The 24632-nt window shown below is 34.5% G+C and overlaps 1 protein-coding gene across 1 annotated transcript in view; it reads right to left on the bottom strand.

Moving 5' to 3' along the window:
- Positions 1-24632, bottom strand: part of MALRD1 (MAM and LDL receptor class A domain containing 1) — an 892965-nt gene that overhangs the window by 692183 nt on the left and 176150 nt on the right. The window contains 1 exon segment of the mRNA XM_044678926.1: positions 20559-20971. Coding sequence (XP_044534861.1) covers positions 20559-20971 — 413 coding nt within the window.

Here is a 24632-nt window from a genome sequence, read left to right as displayed (position 1 = left end):
CACCTCTCCTCAGACTGTTAAATAGTCTGATATAGGTTCCACCAGTGCTTTTCTGCAATACATATTTATTCCTCATACTGTGAAAGAAGACACTTGTCACACACACAATAAATACAAATGAAAGAAATAAAGGGAAATGGGGTATACTTTAATCTACTATCAGACTCCAACAGTTCTATCTTTAGTTACAGATAATATTTTTCATCATGTCTTCCTTGGGGATAACTTAGAACCTTGTTTTGCTTAAAATAGTTTATTCCTTCATAGTTGATCATCATACAATATTTCTCCTACTATATGCATTGCTCCCCCAGTTCTCCTTCATTTTTTACCAGTTTCTATATTTCCAGGGTTTTTTTCTGAATTCATCCTGTTCTTTATTTCATATGTAGCAAGGAAAAAAGCATTCTATTACAACTATATAACCCAACTTGTTAAGTCCTTCCCCAAATGATGGACAACCTCTCAGTTTCCAATTCTTTGCTACTACAAAAAAGCTGCTAAAATATTTTTTGTACAAATAGGTCCTTTCCCTCTAACTCTGATTTCATTGGATTATAGAACTTGGTGGTGGTATTGCTGGCTCAAAGAGTATATATATAGTTTTATGGCCCTTCAGACTTGGTTCCAGATTGCTCTCCAGAACTGTTGTATCAATTCACATTTCCACCAAAAGTGTATTAGTGTCCCAATTTTCCCATATCTCCTCCAACATTTATCATTTTCCTTTTTAGTCATGTTAGTCAATAGGTGTGAGGTAGCATGTCAGAGTTGGTTTTAATTTGAATTTATTAATAAAAAGTGATTTGGCATATGTTTTTTCATATGATTATAGAGTTTTAATTTCTTCCTTTCAGGACTGCCTGTTCATATCATTTGACCATTTTTTAATTCAAGAATTGTTGTATTCTTATAAATTTGACACAGTTCTTTATATATGTGAGAAATGAATCTTTAGTCAGAGACACTTGCTGTAATCTCCCCCCAAAATTTATTGTTTCCCTTCCAATTTTTGTTGCATTGATTTTGTTTGTACAAAACCTTTTAATTTAATATATTGGAAGTTATCCAGTCCATTTTTCATAATGTTCTCTGTTACATTTTGTCATAAACTCTTCCCTTATCCATAAGTCTGACAAGTAAGTCATTGTATATACTCCTAATTTGTTTATGATATAGCCCTTTATTTCTAGATCAATTATCTATTTTGACTTTAACTTGGTGTATGGTGTGAAATGTTGGCCTATGCCTCATTTGTGCCATATTATTTTCCAGTTTTCCCAGAAGTTTTGTCAAATGGTGAATTCTTCTCTTATTAGCTTGAATCTTTGAATTTATCAAACACTAAATTACTATGATCACTAGCTATCATGTGTTAATTACCTGATCTATTTCATTGATTGACTATTATTCAATTTCTTAGCCAATATGAGATTATTTTCATCTTTTCCACTTTATCTTATAGTTTGAGATCTGCTACAATTAGGTCTCCTTCCTTCATGTTTTTTTTAATTAATTCTCTTGATCTTCCTGATATTTTGTTCTGAATTATGTTATTTTTTATGGTTCTAGGAAATAATTTTGGGGTAGTTTGATTGGTATGGCATTGATTAGGTGAATTAACTTAGGTAGTATCATCATTTTTACTATATTGAATCAACCTATCCATGAGCAATTAATATTTTTTCCAATTGTTTAGGTCAGACTTTATTTGTGTGTCTATCTGTATTGTTTTAAAGCATGTGATTATTTTTTTTTGTTTTCTTGAGAGCAGTAAAGTCTAATTCAGCAATCAATAAAGTTTGTAACTGAAATCTATACAAAATTTCAAAGGCAAAATAATCATAATTATAATCCTAATAATGCACATCTAGAAATTTGAAGATAATACTCAGATTTAGCTGAAAAATCATGCTAGCCAATGAAATCCTGATCCTATTATATAAATAACTAATATTAACTTTTACACCAAAGACATGTCTTTGTGTTTCCCAGATATTTTATAATAAATATCTGCTGAAAGACTATATTTACCAGATTATGAGTTTTAAGGGTATTAATTAGAATACAAACACCTAATATTGTGAAAGTGTTGAAATTAAACTCCTCTTATCTGAAGCTTCAAATTTATATAGCAAATAGGGATATCTTACAATTTACACAGAGAGTCCCTCATATTAAGTTAGTACAGGTACAAAATACACTATAGATCTGTATCTGATCCAAATTGTACCTTAATGATATGGAGACTTTTTTTTCAGTTCTTAAAATAAGAATTTAATGAACTGCTTTGGGGAATACTATGTTCTCTTGTAGTGGAGTTGTTTTTTTTTTAAAGCCAAAAACCAGTTTTCAGGAATGTTATCAGAACTGATTCATCCATTAGTCAGATAATTGGATTTGATGACTTTTCCGTGATTTTATGTTCTTTCTGATTTTTTCTTTTCTTTTCTTTTAATTTTTAATTTTATTTTTCAGAAAAATTTTGATGATTGCTCATTGGTAGGATGAGCTAACATAATAAAAATGACCATTCTACCCAAATTAATTTACTTATTTATACCATACCTATCAAACTACCAAGAAACTTTTTTACTGATTTAGAAAAAAACTAAAAGTTCATTTGGAAGAACAAAAGATCAAGAATATAAAGGGAAATAATGAAAAAAAATGTGAAAGAAGGTTGCCTAGCAGTACCAGATATTAATCTATACTATAAAGCAGTGGTCATCAAAACAATATGGTGCTGGCTAAGAGACAGAAGGGATGATCAGTGGAAAAGACTTGGGGTAAGTGACTTCAGCAAGACAGTCTATGATAAACCCAAAGAGCCCAACTTTTGGGACAAAAAAACCACTATTTGACAAAAACTGCTGGGAAAATTGGAAAACAATATGGGACAGATTAGGTTTAGATCAACATCTCTCACCCTACACCAAGATAAATTCAGAATGGGTGAATGACTTGAATATAAAGAAGAAAACTATAAGTAAATTAAGGGAACACAAAATAGTATACTTGTCAGATCTCTGGAAAAGGAAATATTTTAAAACCAACAAGAGTTAGAAAAAATTACAAAATGTAAAATAAATAATTTTTATTACATTAAATTAAAAAGGTTTTGTACAAACAAAAACAATGGAACCAAAATCAGAAGAGAAACAACAAAGTGGGATATGGAGACTTTTGCTAGTCTATAAGAGGATAAAATTAGTTCAAAGCAAAGGTTTTGAACTGAGTATATTTTTAAAAAGTATTAATCAATATTTCTCCCATGAATCCAGGATATGTTTACACGCAAATATACAAAACTATAGAGTCATATGAAGATGACATGTATGGTCAAAGGCACTTGTGGGGAGAAGTGGAACAAATGTGAATAAGTGTAGACAGGGTACAATGTGAATGGGCATAGAAGTATGAAATATGTTTGTCCAAAGTACATTCATGTTTGGAAAACATGAGGAATATTTAGACAGAAAGAGGTTAATGATCACTATCATAGCAAAGAGGTCAAATCAACTAGGAAATATTATTTCTCCTTAAAGGATAATTAGCACATCTTCCGTTGACTGGATAGAATATGAGACTTTGCTGTCTCCTCCAGCTGGTCTCTACATTCTTTTCCATTTTTTAGAGAGAGGTTAACTCCTTTAAAGCCATGGAAAGGCTTGGATATAGGGAGTGAGGGGCCAGAGTATATATATAAGGTCACATAGAGAGATTATATGGCAAAAGACATCCATGAAAGGGCATTTACTTAGGAAATATATGGGAATAAAGTGCACACACGAAAGGGTAACTCTGAATTTTGAATCTAGGTCTTTCTTCCACTACCTCTTCATTACTATCAGTCCACTTCAATAGAGGATGGAGCTATGAATTCCAAAAACTCTATGGAAGGAGGAAACCCAGGCAAGAACATTTCATGTGTCACCTGAATGGACTACTTTGAAACTTTTCTGGATTTTCCACCATGCGCCCCACATCCAGTACCTTCCCCATCTTTTCCCCTTCTTTTGAGCTCCCTTAATGTGTTGTATCCTCCCATAAGAGTGTAAGCTTCTTAAGAGCATGGGCTGTCTGGTTTTTCCCCAGATTTCTCATGTCATTTTTTAGAGAGAGGTTAACTCCTTTAAAGCCATGGAAAGGCTTGGATATAGGGAGTGAGGGGCCAGAGTATATATATAAGGTCACATAGAGAGATTATATGGCAAAAGACATCCATGAAAGGGCATTTACTTAGGAAATATATGGGAATAAAGTGCACACACGAAAGGGTAACTCTGAATTTTGAATCTAGGTCTTTCTTCCACTACCTCTTCATTACTATCAGTCCACTTCAATAGAGAATGGAGCCATGAATTCCAAAAACTCTATGGAAGGAAGAAACCCAGGCAAGAACATTTCATGTGTCACCTGAATTGACTACTTTGAAACTTTTCTGGATTTTCCACCATGCACCCCACATCCAGTACCTTCCCAATCTTTTCCCCTTCTTTAGAGACAGGAGATCCTAGGTTCAAATCTGGCCCCAGCCACTTCCCAGCTATGTGAACCTGGCCAAGTCACTTGACCCTATTGTCTAGCCCTTACCACTCTTCTGCCTTGGAACCAATACAAAGTATTGATTCTAAGGTGGAAGGTATGGGTTTGAAAAAAAAAAGAAATGTTTATTGACTATTTATTGACTGACTTCAAGTCCAGTGCCTTATCTACTACACCTTGTTCCTCCTGTTTAGCTATTAATTTCAATAGATTTGATTAAAAACAATGCATATGAGCAAATAATCACTGTTCAGGAGTACAATAAATCAAATATGAAACGAAATATACTTCCCCATGTTGCTATGGAAGAGCAGTCAAGAGGACTGCCAAAGAGTGTTATTTGCTATGAAAATAATTTTCAAGATCAAACATCTAAGAAAGGATATAAAAATGTCTTTATACTTTAAGACTTAATCATCAAATGTGTTGAACAGTATTTCACATCTGAGTCAAATGAGTAAAACACTCAACTTTTCCAGGACTTTACTGACTATGTTAGAAGTTGTACAACTCTTCAAACATTTGGCCCAAGAATCTTAAGATTTATATAGAAAACTCTGATCTTGTTTTACATTCAATTTTAAGATTGACTTTGTAATCTGTTCCCATTTCTGAACAGTTCTCTCCAATATCATATATTTCAAAATCTGGAAAGAAAATAGTCAGCAGTATTAACACCTTCAAATATAAGATTCATTTAACTAAGGATGCCTGAGAATCACAGGAAAACATGAAAACTGATGAAATGACTGAAGAAAGCAAAGCCAGGAAATGAGTATTTGAAATAAATATAATAAATGTAAAATGAAAGAACACTCCCCCAAAAAGAAACATTGCTCTATAATTTTAGTGACTTAATTTGGTCCATCTTTGCAGACGTAAAGGACTCTGAAGGTAGAAAACTGAATATGCTGTAAGACTAAACTGATGTTCTAGTTTGTTTTGTTAATCTCTTTCTTGGTCACAGTGGATACTTTTATGAGTTTGATGATATACTTTATCAGGGTAGATTCAGTCTACTTCTTAAGACAAGACTGACTATTCTCAAATAGAGAAATTTTTTGTTCGAAAATATTATGTGTCCACATGTATGCAAGGGTTAAAGATGGATATGGTTGATCTCATCATAGATAGTTCAACTGACAACAACTTTAGGCTATAATGATGCTGCCTTTCAAAAGCTTTCATCATCCCTGCTTATTTTTCATCCAACAAATCATAAAAATATAATAATGGCAATAGTAGGATTTTCCTGAAAACCAACATAGCTCTTCTTTTGTTTTACTTTTCAAAGAGAACACAGAAGCAAATAAGAAAAAAATCCCAATAGTCCACCTTTTGAAATGTAGTTTTGGGGAATTTTTCCCTTTCAGGATGAAACAAGATTGAGTAAATTGACTGGATATTGTTAAGCATTAATCTCAATATGAAAAATGGGGAGCATTTTAGTGTGCCCTATACCAGAGAGGGGTGTCTCACAAACATTTCAAAAGGGATATATATGTGTGTGTTAAAGAGAGAGAGAGAGAAAGAGAAAAGAGAGAGAGAGAGAGAGAGAGAGAGAGAGAGAGAGAGAGAGAGAGAAAAGAAAAAGATATTTAGACCACAACATCAATTAAACCAGTGCTGTGTGTGTTGTTTGTGTGTGAATATTTTCCGTTGGCTCTTATTTTGAGTGCTTGTAATTGCTACTTGATTAAATGGGAAAAGAATTGATTGAATAATATAACTTACTCTGCCAAGACAAACCTTTGTAAAAATAATACATTGCTTTGTACATATGATATTAAATAACTTCCCATTTTTTATATAACTTACTTAGATTCCAGGAAGATGGTCATGCTGAGCCTACATTTCTCAGTATCTATAAAGGTTGTAGTGGCCTGATCATAGTTCTTCTTGCCTCATATCTCTCCCTACTCTAAATTCATTCGCCAGTGTCACTAAAGTGACTGAGAAAACATTTTTATTTAATACAGAAAATAATCTGTAACCATTTTGTTAGATGGATGCTTAAAATCATCTTTGACCAAAATATTGGATTAAAGGGCTCTTTTGATCAAAAAATCAGGTCATTTTATTAAATATCTATGAGGTGCCAAGTAATTTAAGTGCTGGATATTGAAAAAAAAGGTAAGAAATAGACTCTTCTCTTAAAGAGCTCACAGTTTAATAGGGGAGACAACATGATGACAAAGATATACAAGGCAAGCAATATACAGGATAAGTAAGGAATAATTAATAGAGGGAAGGTACTGAAATTAAGAGAACTTGGAGAAGGCTTCTGATAGAAGGTAGTATTTTAGTTGGGACTAAAAGGAAGCCAGGAAGGGCAGGTGCTGGAGCAGAGAAGTGAGGAGAGCATTCCAGGCTTGTGGGGCAGTCAGAGAGGATGCCCAAAAGCCAAGAGATAGGAGTGTCTTGTTTGTGAAACAGACAAGAGGCCAGTGTCACTGGATCAAAAAAGCTGTTTTTAGAAGTAAAGTGTAAGAAGATGAAAGGTAGGAGGGGGCTAGATTATAAAAGGCTTTGAATTTCAAATGTGCATTTTACATTTGATTGTGGAGACAAGGGCAAGTTTACTAAGGGAGACACATGATAGCATCTGTGCTTTGCAAAGTCATGTCAGTGACTGAATGGAGAATGAATTTGGAGTAGGGAGAGACTTGTGACAGGCAGAACTATCAGCAAGCTATTCCACCTATAAGATGATGAGAGCCGATTCTAGAGCCTTCTCAGGGTCAAAGGACGGAAGGGAGTATAAGGAAGAGAAATCAAGGAGAAAATGGGTCTTAGCAAAGAATTGTCTGTGGGGAATGAGAAATAGCAAAGAATCCAGGATGATTCCTAGGCTAACCTTAAAAGATTTGGAGTATGGTGTTGTAAAAGTAAGAACAGGGAAGATTTGGTGGGGAAGATAAGTTCCATTTTGAACATATAAAGTTAAAATGTCTATTGAAATTTAGGTCAAGATGCCTAGGCAGTCAGAGATGTGCAACTGTAGATCAGCAGAGTTTGGAGCAAGACAGGTAGATTTAAAAGTCATCAGTATAGAGATGGTAATTAAAACCATGGAAGTTGATGAGATCAAGTGAAGTAATATAAAGGGAGAAGAGAAGAGGACCCAGAAGAGAACCCTATTGTAAAATGTTAAAGGGCATGATCCAGCAAAGGCAATAATGGAGTAGGAAGATAAGTAGGAAGAGAAAAAGAGAGAGAGAGAGAGAGAGAGAGAGAGAGAGAGAGAGAGAGAGAGACAGAGACAGAGACAGAGAGACACAGAGAGAGGAATACTAAAAGTCTAAAGAGAAGATATTATTAAAAAGGAGAGAGTGAACAATGTTAAAGACTTCAAAGGTCGTGGAGAAAGAGTATTGAGAAAAAGTCATTGGATTTGGCACAATAACTTCCAAAGAATAGAACTTGCCTAGTATATCCCTCTAGGTATAGAATATTAGTGAATTCTACATACAATACTATTATATGAATCATAAAAAGGAGCAGAGGGGTATATTACATACAAAGTTGGCAAGTAAGTCAGGGAGCCCTAAGTCAAATGCACTTATTTTATAATATGTTTTATATTAGACCAGCTTTTACATATACTATATGACCATTAGCAAGTCACTTAATCTTCCAGTGCCTTTAGTAACTCTCCAAAACTATAAATGGCATAGAAGATAGCAAGAGGTATTGGTAAAAGGGTTTTTCTCTCTAGGAGTTCCCTATAATAATGAAATCAGAGAGTCAGACAAAAACTAAAATAAAATAAGAGAGTAGAAAACACATTTTTGGCCATCATGGGGGGAAATTACTCTAAAGGTGTATCCTGCCCAAAGTTATTCATTCACTTGGTGAATAATAAGTGAAATAACATTGTAAGTAAGCTTCATAGGAACAAGATTATATCTAACAACCAAACCATAAGCCTTTATTAAAGAGTCTATTACATGCTAGGCCCCTGTACTATATTACATTATATTACATAATTTATAGAATATAAATATAATGATTTAACAAATAATTTTATGGTGGTATTCCAGGTCATTTTTATGAAGCTATACTGTAAAAAAAAATTAAGAAGGAACATTGATCAGAATACATTTAAGTGGTATTCTGTCTCAAATTCCTTCTTCTTCCATTAATATTAAATTCCATTTCTAACATATTTCATATCTCTCTCCTTTTCACTCCCCAAACTAGCACTGTACTTTAAATCCTCATTAGTTTTTGCCTAGATTACTTAAATAGCTACCTCACAGCACTTTCCTTCTCAAAAAATATGTAAAGGCTGATTCCCCCTAGCTTACTGAATAAAATCAAGACTCTTTAGTCAGGCTTTCAAGGGTTTCCACAGTCTGGCTTTCCTCTCCATTTATAGCCTCATTTCCCATTACTTTGCTTCGTTTAGGCTATACTACAGCCCAACTGTACAACTTTCTGTTCTCCAATCTTGTATCATCCTTTTCACCTGTACTTTTGCTAAAACTGATTTCTAAAGCATGTGAAAAACACCTCCTTTTCACATCTTTCTCCTATTTCAAGACTTAGATCAGATGCCTACAGGTGACAACAAGACATGGATGGGTTGTGATCTATTGCATTGATAGAAGGGCTAATATCAATCGATTACAGAACCATTTAAGTGTCAAAGAATAAATACACAAATAATTAGATAGATAGATAAACTAATGCACATAAAGGTATCATGGTGTAGTTGGACCAAATGTCAAGACTGGCTGTGATCTTCAGGTAGTCATTTAAATTCACCAAAGTCTAGTTTTTTTAATATAAAATATGAGGATAACTGGAATAGATGGAGGATTCCTTAACATGGGGGTGAAAACTGATGGAGTTTTTTTTTCACTGTCTTGATAACTATTCTTCAATAAAATTAGCACTTATAAATCTATGTAATTTGTTTTATGCATTTAAAAATATACTGAAGTAGGCTCCATCAGACTGCCAAAGGGGTCCATGACTCAAAAAAATGTTAAGAAACCCTAGACAAGATTATATTGTAGCTCTCTTTATATTCTAAAAGTCTCTGATTCTATATCTGCTTGAGACCTCAGAGATGAGACATTTGGAATTAGTCTACTGCTAAACAAAAGCATCTGTTTCTATGAATTGTATATTTTTAATTACCAGCAACAAGCCAAGTAAAATACACATAACAGCTGCCTAACATTTTTAAATTAAATTCAACTGGTTGATCTTACATAGATATATACAAGGATTGTACAATACTCACTCTAGACTTGCAGAATGCAAACCATCTGTGGCTTTGTCTTTCTTGCCTTTGCTCAGTACAATGACTTTGCCACATATTTAAGAAGCCCTTATCTAGGTAGGGCTGTATAAATTCCCAAATACAATCTAGTCTGAATTTACCCATCTATATAACTCAGCCATGAGATCACAGAGTTTGTCCAGGATGTATGTCCAGGATGTATGTCCAGTGAGATTGGGTCAATGGATTATCTATCTAACTTCATATCTTGACTACCAAGAGGCAGTCATTATCTACTTGACTCTTCCTGTGGGGATTGTTAAATCAAACCACTGACTATGGTTATACATCATGTTTAGGATGCACTATCAAATTCTGGAGAATGAAATAACATCCTTTGCAAACTAGGGCATTTGGAGGATCTCATCCTCTAAGTGGAACCCTTCTCTTGCTTCATGACAGTGAAAAGCCTATTTAGTAAGGGTTTAACTCAGTTTTGCATTTGATGTGGATAATCAGTGGAGCATTAAACAATATTATTGTTATTGTTTTACTCTACAAAACCTTATGTATGATTGTACCATATGCAAGAGAGATTGTGTTGAACTTATAAATGTTGATAGTAAATCTCAGACTCAAAGTATCTCTGTGTTAGATTGGATCCTAAAAATCATAGGGTAGAACTCATAGATGAAGTGTGGAAGGGAGGTAGTACAATTGACAGAATGCTGAGCCTGGAGTCAGGAAGACCTGAATTCAATTTTAGCCTCATGCATTTAGTAGTTGTGTAATCCTTGACAATTTACTTAATCTCTGCCTACCTCAGTTTCCTTGAATGTAAAATATGGATAATAGTAGTAATTTCTCAAGGCCTCAGTTTCCTTGAATGTAAAATATGGATAATTAGTAGCACTATTTCTCAAGGTTGTAAGAATCAAATTAGTTAGCATTTGTAAAAAGCTCTTAGCACAGTGTATAGCATATAGTAGGAGCCTAGTACATTTTTATTCCTTTCTCTTTCCTACCTCCCTGAAAAACAGTCCTCTCTACAATACTCTCAACAATCATAGGCATATCATAAAGTTCCCACATAAACTTCTTAATGATAGGAATTATACCTTCTCTCTTCCTCCATCTCTTTTATTTCTCCATCACTGCCCAAGAATGTTTTACATAAGACAAGGGAGAGAGGCATTCCATAAGTGCTCTCAATTGACTAGATTTCCTAACTGAGGCCATCATCAATTAATATTTATTCTTCCCTGATAGGTTTATGTTAAACCCATCAAAGAAAGATATCTGCAAAATTAAAAAGCAGGCCTAATCTTAGTGAGCTGACAACATAAAAGTTTCAGGATGAGGTAGCTAAACACGTTTTCCATTATTAATGGTATGACAAACTAGGTCATGTCTGGGGAATTCATAAACAAGGTATCTGAAAGGCAGGCTCTTGTACCTCATTTTACATTGGCAATGGTGATATAATGGGAAGAACCTTGAATCTAGAGTAGTGATTCCCAAAGTGGGTGCCACTGCCCCCTGGTGGGTGCTGCAGTGATCCAGGGGAGAGGTGATGGCCACATGTGCATTTATCTTTCCTATTAATTGCTATTAAAATTTTTAAAAAATTAATTTCCAGGGGGCTAAGTAATATTTTTTCTGGAAAGGGGGCGGTAGGCCAAAAAAGTATGGGAACCACTGATCTAGAGTCAGAACCTGAATTAAAGTTCCCACTTTGCCTATTAATAGCTATATGACATTGAACAAATCATCATCTCTTTGAGGTTCTTTTTATTCAAAATTAAAATGGCAATCATAATACCTACCCTCTCCTATCCTGATAGAGATATTATTGTGTTGTGGGTGGGATATCAAATAAGAAAATGAGCATCAAAGTTTATTACAAAATATTAAGGAAGGAATAAACAAATAGTTCTTTTAATTAGGACTGAATAACTGATAATCAGTATGGAGAGGCCATAGTTATAGTTTTCTAACATCTTTGAATATTGAAGACTAAAGGCACTTAATCAATCCTGGAACCTTTATTATTATTATATAATCCTCATCAAAATAAATAAGTATCTCAAAAAACAACACTTTCTTTTTTATGTGCAAATGCTTATAATTCTCATATACTACAAATTATAGATGAGTTGTGAATCTCTGTCAGAAGAAGGAGTTTCCATAGCAGTGGAAACCAGCTGGAGAGTTACCGACATTGATACAGTCACAGACCCAGAACTCTGAACCTTTCATTCTCCTAAAAGGAAAATAATCCCATTTTCCTAAATTATATGTTAGGAGATAATTTGAAGAAAACGAGAAACAATATGTATGTCAGAGGAATGGAAGAATTTTGGAGAGAGAATACCCTATCATCTTTATCCATATGAATTCTCTAACTTCCACAGACAGTACTAAAGTGGGCTACACTAGGAATATTGGCTGCCTGAAACATACACACCATCTCAGTGTTTTTTTGCTGAATGTGGAAAAGCTTGAAGGCATAAATCAAGTTAAAGTGATGATGTTTCAAAGAATTAGAGAGGAGCCTGGTCCCTTTTTTTCCTGAGCAGGAACTATGTCAGGCATTGATTTTCCACCAAAGATTCAAGCCAACACTAGGCTTCATCAATATAAGCAAGCAGGGCTGGACAATTCAATATTCTAGTACCATTTCAAAAATCACTTAGGAGAAAAACACAAAATTGAAGTGAGGCAGAAGATTAAAATGAGTGTAGATCAGCAAAGATAAATATACATTTGAAAGAACTTTCTTTGTGTTTACTTGATAAAGAGTGAACTTCCAGATAATAGAAATAACTCCATTTCAAGTTTTAAAACCAGATTCTGCATCATTGTCTGGCTACTTTTTTTTAATATCACATACTGAGAGTATCCATAGCAGATGTGTTGTACAACAGTACAATTTGGGGAAGAAAAATAATTCAGAATGGATCATGAAATGCCTTCTTCCCCTCGCATCTCAATGCATCAAGTGTACTAAGACAATTCAGTGGAATAAACTGTATATCTACCACATATCCTTATCGAGGCATGTAGCAAAGACCTGCTTGGAATGTAACATGATTTGGGGTTTTCTCATTCCATCTGTCTACTTTGACTAAAGAGCTGAGGGAATAGGCATTATTTACTATTGAAAGGTTTGGTATATTGTTCCAAAACCATATTTTCCAAACCTAAAACAAGTATATCAAGCAAAAGAAATTTATTTCACTGTTACAGTTGCTAAGTTTCTGAACATCTTCAGCCTCTGTCTTCTGGTTTTATGTCTGGAAACATCATCCTACATCACCTGTCAGGACAATGCAGATCATCATTTAATTTTAGTACCTAATGAATGAATAAATGGTATGCATCAGGGTTGAGATTTGCTTCACAGTTTTGTGCCTGGAAAGAGCTAACAACTTGGGGTCAGGAAGGCTGCATTCAAATCCCAGATTTTTCTAGCTAACTAAGCATGATCAAGTTATTTAAATTATCTAAGCCTCAGTTTTCTCATCAAAAAGACAGGCAAATATTGCTCAAATTCTCTACTCCACAGGCTTATTTGGGAAAAAAAAGGTACTTGGTAAGTATTAAAGCATTAAAGTCTTATTATACAGACTTCATGTAGAACTAGAGATATAATAATTGAAACAATATGTACACATTTTTGTAGGTACTTATGAAGATTCACCACCTCAAAGTTCTATCTTTTGTTCTACTCAATATTTTGTAACCTATCTTTGGTTTGTTTCAATTCTGACTGGTTTGGATTTTTCAGTTACTATTTGCCAGACATTTGAACGATGGGATCTTTTCAATTATTAACAGAAGTATTTGAAATTGGAATTGCCCCCAGAAAATCCAATATATAGGGTTGAGAAACAGAAATGCTAGTGTATATGTTGAAAAATAGATTGGAAAGAAAAACTCATCATTGTGTCAAAAAGTGTATTTTAACCTCCTTTCTCCATTTCCACCCCACCCCCCTCACAAAATACATACTTATTGGAGAAAATTATGCCCTTCCAAAGTAGAAAATCCACAGTCAGAAGAATTACAATAGTGAATTTGCATTTCTTTCACAACAAATCTGTGACAAGAAGACAGGTCAATAAATCCACAAGCATTCAAGATGGGGCCTACTATGAGGCAAACTAGGTGAATGTGAAACAGTCCCAGCCCTCTAGACATTTACATTATATTAGAAAGACAGCATGGGCACACACACACACACACACACACACTCACACATAAAATACAGATTATATTTTTTAAAGTATTTCCTAATACTTTTTATTATTAAATAATAATAAAGACAGGTGTGAAAATAGACTGTAAGTATCATATTTCTAAGTCAAAATGCATAGTAGTATACAATAAAGTGGTAGGTAACCATTAATTGCTGGGATTTTCTTTTTGTTATCAACTCAATCATTAGCACATCATGATATTATTGTACTGACACTGGGAATGTAAGAGTGAGTTACATTGTCATTCAGAATTCAAGCAGCACAAATTTAATAGAGTGCTTCATTAGACTAATATCATGTTGACCTGGATATCTTGTATATTAAGAAGTTTAGTTTCTCTTTTGGCTCATATATTGGTATTCCAGTATTAGTTACCCACTAGGTGACCCTTCTACCTCTGTAAAACCACTGGATGTCTCTACCCACTTCACCCTCTCACTGCCCCATTTGCTGGCATGTCCGATTTAGGACCAAAGGGGATTAGGGTTAGTGGGCTCTGACTTGGATCTCTTATCATTTAATCTTTCTTTTTTCTCATTTGGATACAAGTTTAATCAACTTCAAAATAGTAGTGCCTGATCTTCATTATTTTTCATATAAAAATCATCTCCAAAAGTGAAGAAAGTAAAGTTCTGAAAATATCACATATCCATATGAAGGAAGAGTCTAGAGTTAAAAAGAGTATGGTGAGCATTTCATATAATTTGACTCACAATTCTAGAAACATTGCTTTAAAGCTACTAGTTACTAAGGCTACTAGTTACCAGATCAAAAACCAGCTGTGGTTACACACTAGATCCAGGAGAAATGCTAATGAAGGTGCTGGTTGCAGGGTACTCCTCCAACTTTTTAATACACATGCACAAATACACACACATACATACATACACCATAACGTCTTGTTAGAGGAGGTCCAAGTAGATTAGCAAACTCTATGCCTCATATAGCAATAATGGCTTTATAATCTAGGTTCATTTATTTCTTTAATCCTCATTATGATACAAATTCCAGTGTTAATGTTATGACATTATAAAAAACCAAAAACAACTAGCTAGAAGCTTCTCAAGAGCAAATACTATTTTGTACTTTGTTTTCTTTTTTTAATATTTAATTTTTTTGAAGGAACAAGTATTTTAGTCATATATCACTAATATTATTTTCCTTTTTATTATCATTGATCTAATTTTTAAATTCCCTCAATATATCTCTACTTGACCCAGCAAAACAAATTCCTATGTTAGCCATGTCTAAAATTGCATCTCTAACCATTTTAAGTTCATCACCTATAAGTTAGGAGCTAAGTGGTATGTTTCAACTTCATTACTTTAGACAGAGTTTCTCATTGTCTTGATCAGAGTTCTAAAGTATTTCAAAGTTATTTTCTCTAAAATATAATCATGGTATAAGTTATTCTCCTAGCTTTGCTAACTTCCCCCTGTAAGAGTTTATAAAGGTCTTTCAATTCATTCTAAAATTGTCCATTTTGTATGATGTAATAACATTCCATTACATTAATTTATTACAATCTCTTTAGACTTTTTCCAATAGGAATTCATCATCCTAAACATTTTTAACCTACTTTCTTTATTTCTTTCAAGTACATAGTATTTGGAATATCATAGCTACTTAATAAATGCTGAATAACCAATCATTTTTAAGAGTCTATATTCCTAGGAATTGCTAGCCATCTAAATTTATTTGACATAAAATATAAATTCTCGAGGAGATGATAGACTCAAGATCCAGAATGAGACCTATTTTCAGACATGATCAGCAAGAAAATCTGTTTTGCTTGATGATGCAAATTTGTTCCCAGATTATTCACCTCCACCTCATGGAATATAGAAGGTGAGAGAGAAAATAATGTTTGGCTTATTGAAAATAAAATTTAAAAAAAATTACAATGAAGCTCACATCCAATTACAGAAGTTTTTAATCATTTTTATTTCATAGGCCTCTTTTGCAGTCTAATGAAACCCATCTATTCCTTCTCAGAATAATATTTTGAATCTATAAAATAAAATTCAGAAGATTACAAAGGAAATTGATTATATTCAAATCACTTATGTTAAGAACCCATGATTGATTGGCTTTCTAATAAAAGAAAAATGTAAATAATGACTAAAATCTATGCAATACTTTCAAGTTTCTAAAATATTGTATATGTTATTTTATTTTGCTTCTTAACAACCATATGGGAAAAGATCTACTTGTATTAATCATCCTCTATTACAGATGAGGTAACTGAGGATCAAATATTTTCAACGCCTTGCTCATTAACACACCATTAATAAGTATCCAAATATGATTTGAATCCATGTCTTCCTGCCTCGAAGGGGCAGCTTTATAGACACTAAATCTTGCTATCTCATCAGTGTCTCTTCATGGAAGACCATTAGATGGCCCATATTATAAGACCACTTCTTATTTAAAAATTGTATTTTTGGAAAATAATTTCTTTATTAGACTAAATACAAAATGACTCTGGGACATTAATATAATCATGAAAAAATAATAACTATAAATATAGAAGTATATATAAATTTAATATAAAATAGCATCGTATCTAGAGAGATCACCTCAAAGCCAAGAGGACTTGTATTAAGTTCTGCTTCTTGTACATACTGTGTTATGCTGAGTAAGACAGAGCTCTAAGCAAAGCTCCAAGACTATAAGTTTCAGGGCCATCGACTTGCACTGGAAGAGGGAATTTTATCATGTGGCACTTCCCTCTATCGTGCAGAAGAACACATCTAGTTCCTACCTCTATTCCTTTAAAACGTTCAAGATGGGCTTCTCTATCCATTTAGTTCTCTTTCAGTGGGCACTCCAACAGGGACTGGCACAAATGTCACTACTCATTTATATATGAATTCTTCCATGTCCCTCAGGGCAGTGTCATCATAAAGCAGCTTGCTGTACCCGATTGATTTTCCTGAGGAAATTTCATGCAGGTGGCACAGAACATCACGTATTATACCTGGCTGCCATCCAACAGGCCCACTGGGGAAAGGAGTTTGCAGAGAGTTTTAAAGAGGTCGAGCAACAGATTTGTTTGTTTGTTGTTGTTGTTTTTAGAAAATTAAGAAAGTCACATTTCTTGTAATGGCTTAAAGAAAAATGGTTTAGAGACAGGACTAAAGAATACTCTGAAGGAAAAAAGCTAGAGGGAAGAGAGGTTAAAGCTGGATAAATCAAACATAAAAAATAGAAATGCCTTTAATTCTATGGTAATACATATTCCCTTTGTCAAGGAAAACCACCTCCATCATTCCTCTTTGCCTTAAGACCTCATATTGGCACAGTTACACAATATAACCTCAACAGAACTTGTGACCTAGAGGAGAAGCAGCCTGTGATAGTAAAAAGAGCTTTAACCCTGGAGGTAAACTGAGGCAAACTACCTGTGTGACTTCAGATAAATTGTGCGACCTTCCTGGGATTCAAATTCTTCATATATAGAATGAGGGAAATGAACTCATTCATCTCTTAGGTTCTCTTTAGATTTATGATCCTGTAAAGGAGGAAAGCCTTATAACTATACTTTTAAGGAATCCCACACCCCAAAAGCTCCATAGAAGGAAGTCTAGTGGGGAGGAATCAGTCTGGGGGGGGGAGGCACTAATGCCCAACCTACGTTGTCATGTTTGGGAGTAGGTAAAGGTGTAAGGATGGGATCCCAGTTTCAGGGTGACACCCCCTTAAAGTCTCCCAGTATATAATTGGTAATTGGTGGGAGGGGAGAGCTAGAAGAGAGTCTCACCATAGACACTCTCTCTCTCTCTCTCTCTCTCTCTCTCTCTCTCTCTTTCTCTCTCTCTCTCTCTCTCCTATCATAACATTCCTTATTGGCTCTCTTTATTATATTACAAGGGGAATGGTTTATTACCATATAATTATTCTTTAGTGTCATTTGGATTCACATCTCCACAAATATCTTTTTATACTTGGAGCCACCTTTCTAAAATTCAATACAACAGGTGATAGCTATATTTTAGGATCAAGAGTTCAGTGCTACAAGAGATCTTAGAGACCATCTAGTCCCATTTAACTAAGAATCCTTTCCATAGCATCCTTGGAAAATTAAATATCTCTTGGTTGAGTGAAGGTGATTACTGAGAGGTTCCCTGAGTAAGGAGCTCCCATATTTTATTCAATGAAACTTCACGCTGAATATGCAATGTTTCCGACACATATAAATATAATACATTAGAAGAGTTAACATTCACAAAAAAAAGTGTTGGAATCTCTATACTCAAACAATTGACAAATCCATCCCAGGGGAAGAGAATAAAAATAAAAATGAGTTGGAGTGAGGGGGACACAAAAACTGAAACTATACATTGAGGGAAGTAACGAATTGGGAAATGATTGTATGTTCCAAGACAGTTAGCAATATTATGTATTGTGAGGTCATTTACTACATGATGAAAAAAAATCCAGTCTTTTGAACATGTACTACAAGAGGTGTGCCGGTGAAGTATTCGGGATGAATTACAGCTGAATTATCTCTAGGTGATGATGTTTCTTTGTGTCTCTGCCAAAGACCATGAATAGCAAACAGAAGGAAGGGCTAACAGTTTCAAAAAAAGATCAGTTAAGGACTAGTTCTGCCACAGTGACTGATGAACCAGTCACATTTTCAACCTGTACCCCCAGAGACTTTGATTTTTAACTTCAGGGAATAGACCTCATGGGGCTTTTCCTGAAATCATTGCTTGTAGATTTTTCTCCTGATCAATGGGATTATCTCAGATTGGCTATGTGATAACCAATGTTGAATATCAGAAATGAGAGATGAACTTCTACAACCTGCAAAAACACTGCATTGCTCGTCATCATTTCTAAATCTTATAACACAGAGATAGAAGGACCCTACAGCATTACCCCATAAAGAAAGCCATCTGGAATTCCTCTGCTGGTTCCAAACTCAGTCTAGAGTTATTGTCATTCATTGGAAATGCTTTAGACTCTGGGACAATTGGTTTATAAGCTAGCCTATACACCTGCCAAAGAGCCCTTTTATTTTTTAACTGACCACAAAGAAGTTAGGAAATAAAATTAAGGAGTCAACATTGAAATGGAAATTTTACTTAAAGTACAATTTACTTATGCTTATCTTATTGGAAGCAAATAACCAATGTCACAGATTTGAGCTTCCAATGCTTTATGTATGTTTGCATGTGCCTTGATATTGTGACCACGCAGCTAGCTGTCACATCTCTTGGGCACATTAGCTCTGTTAGCCCTCAGTGCATTATTCCAAACCCAATATGATCTCAAGGGACTCCTATAGATTTATTGTATAGACATTAGATGTCTATTGTATTGTAATGTCTATTCTATAGACATTAGATGATTAATATTTCTAATCCATTATAAAAATACTTATATTGTTTCATATTAGGTTAAATGATGATTAGCAACATTTTTTGTAATTTATAGTCTCAGAGAATTGCCCAGAGCAAATGAAATGACTTGCCTGAGACAACAAAGCAATGCTAGCTATATCAGGGACAAGCCTCCTACAGAGACCCAATATCCACATACCAAGTTTCCTCTCTAGATACAATCTCATCTCATATTGTATGATTCTACGTAATATCTGATGTGTAGGAGGGTGATGGTGGATTAAAATTTTGGACATAAAATAAAAATAAAAAATCTGAGTTCAAATCCTGCCTCAAATGTTTACCAGTTGTGTGACTGTTGGCAGCTCATCTAAATTCTTTCAATTTGAATTTGCTCAATTGAAAAAAGGAGATTATACTTATGCCTTAAATCTATGCTCCTATGAATGTATATTCAATATATGTCATTATAATTTGATATTTGCCATTTAGTCTCTGACCAGAATCCAGATCTTATGACAAGACATGGAATCATGGCCATAAAGATTAAAGGCCTAAGCTTAACAAAAAAAATGTTAAATTCAGAAAAACTTGTTTTATTAAAATAATCATGTTTGAATGCAAGAGGCAAAAGCTTCTTTCAGCATCTCATAACAAAATCAGTTAGACCAGTGATCATGTAAACAACTTCTTAGTCTACTTTCACCTAAATTCAGATGCACTTGATGTGGTAAGGGTACAGGGAATAGTGAATTGGGAAAAAAGAAACCTAGGTTCCAATAATACATAAATAATTTCAAAAAAAATATCTCTTTTCCCTGGTCCTTAGGTTCTTCTTCTTTAAAGTTGGAGAATCTAAGTTGTGTTTAAGATCTCTAAGAACTTGAAGATTCTGTGTTCTTTGTCTCATAGCACAATAATTTGAAACCTTTCAGTAGAGTTATCATTCAAAGAAAATGGATCTCTTCATTCATTATTAAGGGAAACATAAGAGTAGAACTCAACTAAATATGATTGAGAAGACATTTAATTAAATGATCAAAGTTTGTTAAAGTAACTTGGATCAAATTTCTCACAACCATATTTTAACTCAGGAAAAGACTTTTTTTTTTCAAATTCTCAAGACATTTTGTTAATTTCCAGCTTTAGAGTATGAAGCCATACCTGAAAAGGCTGAATCGAGGTAATGATGAGAGCTTTCCTTTTCCATCTATTGCCTTGATTTCCAAATATCTGCCACAGCACATGTCCCCTTGTATTACTCCAAATTCTTTGATAAATCGCCAGCCTATAAATATGCTTTCCAAACATGTGATAATGGAAGCGAAAGATGCAACTTTTGTCATTTGTGCCATTAAGAACAGGACTGAGCAAGACAGCTCTATTTTGGAAGACTTGTGGTTCAGAAGATTCTATATAAAGATAATGCCCTTTAACTGTCCCCAAGGTATTATCTTTCATTGGACCTGTGTTGAGTGTTGAAGTTTCACCCTGGTTTCTTGTCCAATCAAAATCATCTTCTTTGTCTTGTTCCCAGTTGCAAAGCCCATTTTCAAAGTCACAAGAGTTTTCAGGTGCTGCAATGGACAAATAACAAAAGATATTTGTAGACAAAAACAGGAAAATTCACAGGAAAATAGTTTGGTGGCTTCCCTTTCCCTAAATCAGGTTACTTTCAGTCATCAAAATCAGACTCAAATTACTAAAAACTAAATCAAGAGTAACTACAATTAATTCTAGAACATCAAGCATGTCAAAGCTTTTATTGTCTGAGGTCAAAATCTGATTGTATTTAGTTTCACTTGCTTATTTCAGAACTAAGCATATTATTCCACATTCTAGAAACTTTATTTAATTGCATCTATAGTCTATGAAAACTAGTACCTGAGAAAGTTCCACTTAGACAACTTCCATATCAAAAGCTCCTGGTGTTTATTTGTTTTCTTATGCAAAATACTATTTACATTCCTCCCTTCCTCTCCATTTCCTTTGCCACCACCTTGCCCCAACAATTCATACCTGATTGCTAAAAAAAAAAAAAATAACAAAAAACTTCTAACTGGTCTTCCAGGTTCAAGTTCCTTTCTTCTAACTTCCCCCTCATGTAATTACTGAATTAACCTTTAGTGGCTCCCTTATTTTCCCAATTATCAAAAATGACATCCTCTCTCTAGCTTTTAAGAGAACCAATTATAAATTAATCCTACTCTATCTAACTATCCATATTTTTCAGGTTTCCTCCCAGTTCCATGCACAGCTAATGCATAGTCACACCTATATACTTGTACATTGTTTCCTTCACCTTGAGAGTGCTCTGCCTTATCTTTTGTCTACTCAAATTCTCTCACCTTCAACACTTATCTTTTACTTCCTCCTCCACAGAGTGTGATACTCTTTCCCTTGTCCATCATATTTTCCTCTTATTTTTCCCAATTGTTAAGGACATCATTATATATATTTTTTCTTAATTTTTTTAAATTTCTCTGTGTCTATTGGTTTTTTTTTTTAAGTTAACATGAGTGAAAATAAATAATAATAAATCTTTTTGGAAGATTTTTGGCACAAAATACGTTAAATGGACGAAGATTTGAAAGGAAGGCTCTCAGAAGCCTTCCTTCTATGAGAACATTAATGGAATAAACTTATCAGAATGAAAAGTGACAATCTTTAAAGGCACGAAGAACTTGGCCCTCAGTTTGTGGGAGAGGTACGGTACAGTTATTGATCACTGGTGGTCTCTTCCCTTCCTTAAAACACTGTGCCACCGTTATCTCTTTATAGATACACTATGTTTCCAAAGAATCCATGCTCCTTCATGGCAGTGATTGTTTTGCTTTTTTCATGTCCCCAGTATCTAGTGAAATTCCTGGAAGATAAGAGGTGCTTAACAAAAAGCCTACAGGTTTTGATTAGATTGAAATGGATTGAGACAAGAGAAAGGAGAAAGGGAATCCATCATAAAATTTAGTAACTAAAAATGAACTATCTTATGCAATGGCTTGTGTCAAAGAAGAGATTCCTCTTCTCCCTATAAGGCTGCAACCTCCAAATGATTCGAGGGCCATGCAGGGGAGAAGGGATTATCCATCTCTACCCTAAAAAGAACCAAGAACCCATGTGTACACCAGGACACATCGCTCTATTTTTAGAAGGCAGATAATATTTTCATTTTGATGAGGAATTGCATCAAAAGGGCTGACCTGCATTGAGAGATGGAAGTTTCCTTACATTTCTCTGTACTAAGTAAATTATATGCTGTTCCAGGACTCCATAGGATGGCATCTTCACACTTAGCCATTGTTTTGACTGATTTGGGAGGGAAGGGGAGGCTACAAAGATGATGTGTGGCTGGAGGGCAGTGAAGGAAAAATGAAGAGAATAAATGAGGGCTTACATTTTTTTAGCTTCATTGCCATAGGTTAATATTTTAGAAATTTCATATCAGTTATCTTTAACTATCCATCTCTGAAGCTGCACTGGGAGCCCAAGGTGAAGAATGACTAAAATGCAATAAACAAAATCGTCTACGAATAAGCCCAAATCATCTGACTCACAGAAACTGCTGTGCCTCCGCTCAGGCCTAACGAAGGTAACCAAGTGAGTAAATGTCAAATGAGGGATAAACTTCCATCTGATATTTCCTCACTTGTGAATAATCAAACCCAGCTGTGGCTTGGACTGGGAAACCTGCAGAGTAATTCCCCATGTGTCGGTTTTTAACTATAGAGCAGAGGAGATGATCAGGAGTCTGAGCTTTTTATAAAAGGTATTTTATTTTTATCCAGGGCTAAAGGTAGGACATTTTCTGTGATGTCTGACAGAATGATACCTTCACAGTGAATTTTCATTTTCTAGGTCAAAGTGGGGGAAAGAGGGTATCCATCTCTACCCTAAAAGGAACCAAGTAAGTATCTATATATACACCAGGAAATATTGCTCTGCCTTTTGAAGGTATATAAGGTTTTATTCTTCTTTGAAAGACTGTCCTTACTTTCATTGCCACTGGGTCCTTCTGACATTACCATAAGGATAAGACTTAGATTCAGATGTGCAGCTGGACTCTTCCCTAGCTGATCATGAGAAGGATCATGTGGGAGTATGAACTCCTGTGTTTTTTCGTAGTCTGGCTTTCCTGGCTTTACAGACTGCCAAAGGCTGCGTGAAAATATTCAGATGGCTAATTCTTCCTTCCAGATCATCCACACAACCATTAAAAGTTAGATGGGTAAATTCAGGGTCTCTGTTAAAGTTATCTTCTGTATGCCTCATTTTAGTATCACTTCGAGGAGTTCTCAAAGGAGATGCCAGTAGAGTGCAAACTCTAAGATCCAAACAGTTAATCCACATGCATTTTATTAAGAGATATCTACATGGGGTATTCTGAAGTCAATGTAGGGTCATCTAATTAAAGTTGAAATAGCTGAGATTTTGGGGACAACCCTATAAGCCAGGTACTGTGTGAGGTGCTGGCGATCCAAAGACAAAAGTCACACAAGGTCCTTCCCTCAAGGAACTTCCCTTCAATTGCAGAGACGACATAAACACATTTATGTATATGGAAAATAAATCCATAAGATGCATAGGGGACACCCACCCTAATGAAAAGATGAAGGAGTATGTTCCAGGTATGGAGACTGTGCAAAGGCATGGAGATTGGCAATGCAGTGTTATCTTTAAGAAACAGTAAGAAAGGTAGTTTGACTAGACCAAAAGTTCAATGAAAGGGGATAATTTATAATAAAATTACAAATTCCTAACAAACTGGAAAAGTTTTACTAATAATCCTATTATAACACTGTTTTTTTAAACATTGCCTATTTAAGTTGGGAGACACTCATTTTCAGTGTTAGCAACCATCAGTTATTTAAATTTTGGCCAAAAGAAGTTTTCTAACCATTGACTAAGGCATGGAGATGGTGTGACCTGCATAAACAGAAATCATAATGGTGAATTCAAAGGAGAAGGAAAACGAAAGGGAATAAGCACTTATTAAGCACTTACTATGTGCCAGACACTATGCTGAGCATAATTAATAAAATAAAAATAGCTAATATTTATATGTCATCTACTATAAGCCTGTGCTAAACATTTTGCAAATATTCTCTCATTTGATCCTTGTAATAACCCTATACATCTATTATTTCCATTTATAGTTCAAGGACCTGAGGCAGAAAGTTCAGTTGACTTAACTGGATGCACATGGCTATAAATTTGGCTTGAAACCAGATTTGAACTTAG

Source organism: Gracilinanus agilis, chromosome 5, assembly GCF_016433145.1.
Source record: "Gracilinanus agilis isolate LMUSP501 chromosome 5, AgileGrace, whole genome shotgun sequence".
Lineage (NCBI taxonomy): Eukaryota > Metazoa > Chordata > Mammalia > Didelphimorphia > Didelphidae > Gracilinanus > Gracilinanus agilis.
This window is presented reverse-complemented; position numbering and strand designations above follow the sequence as displayed.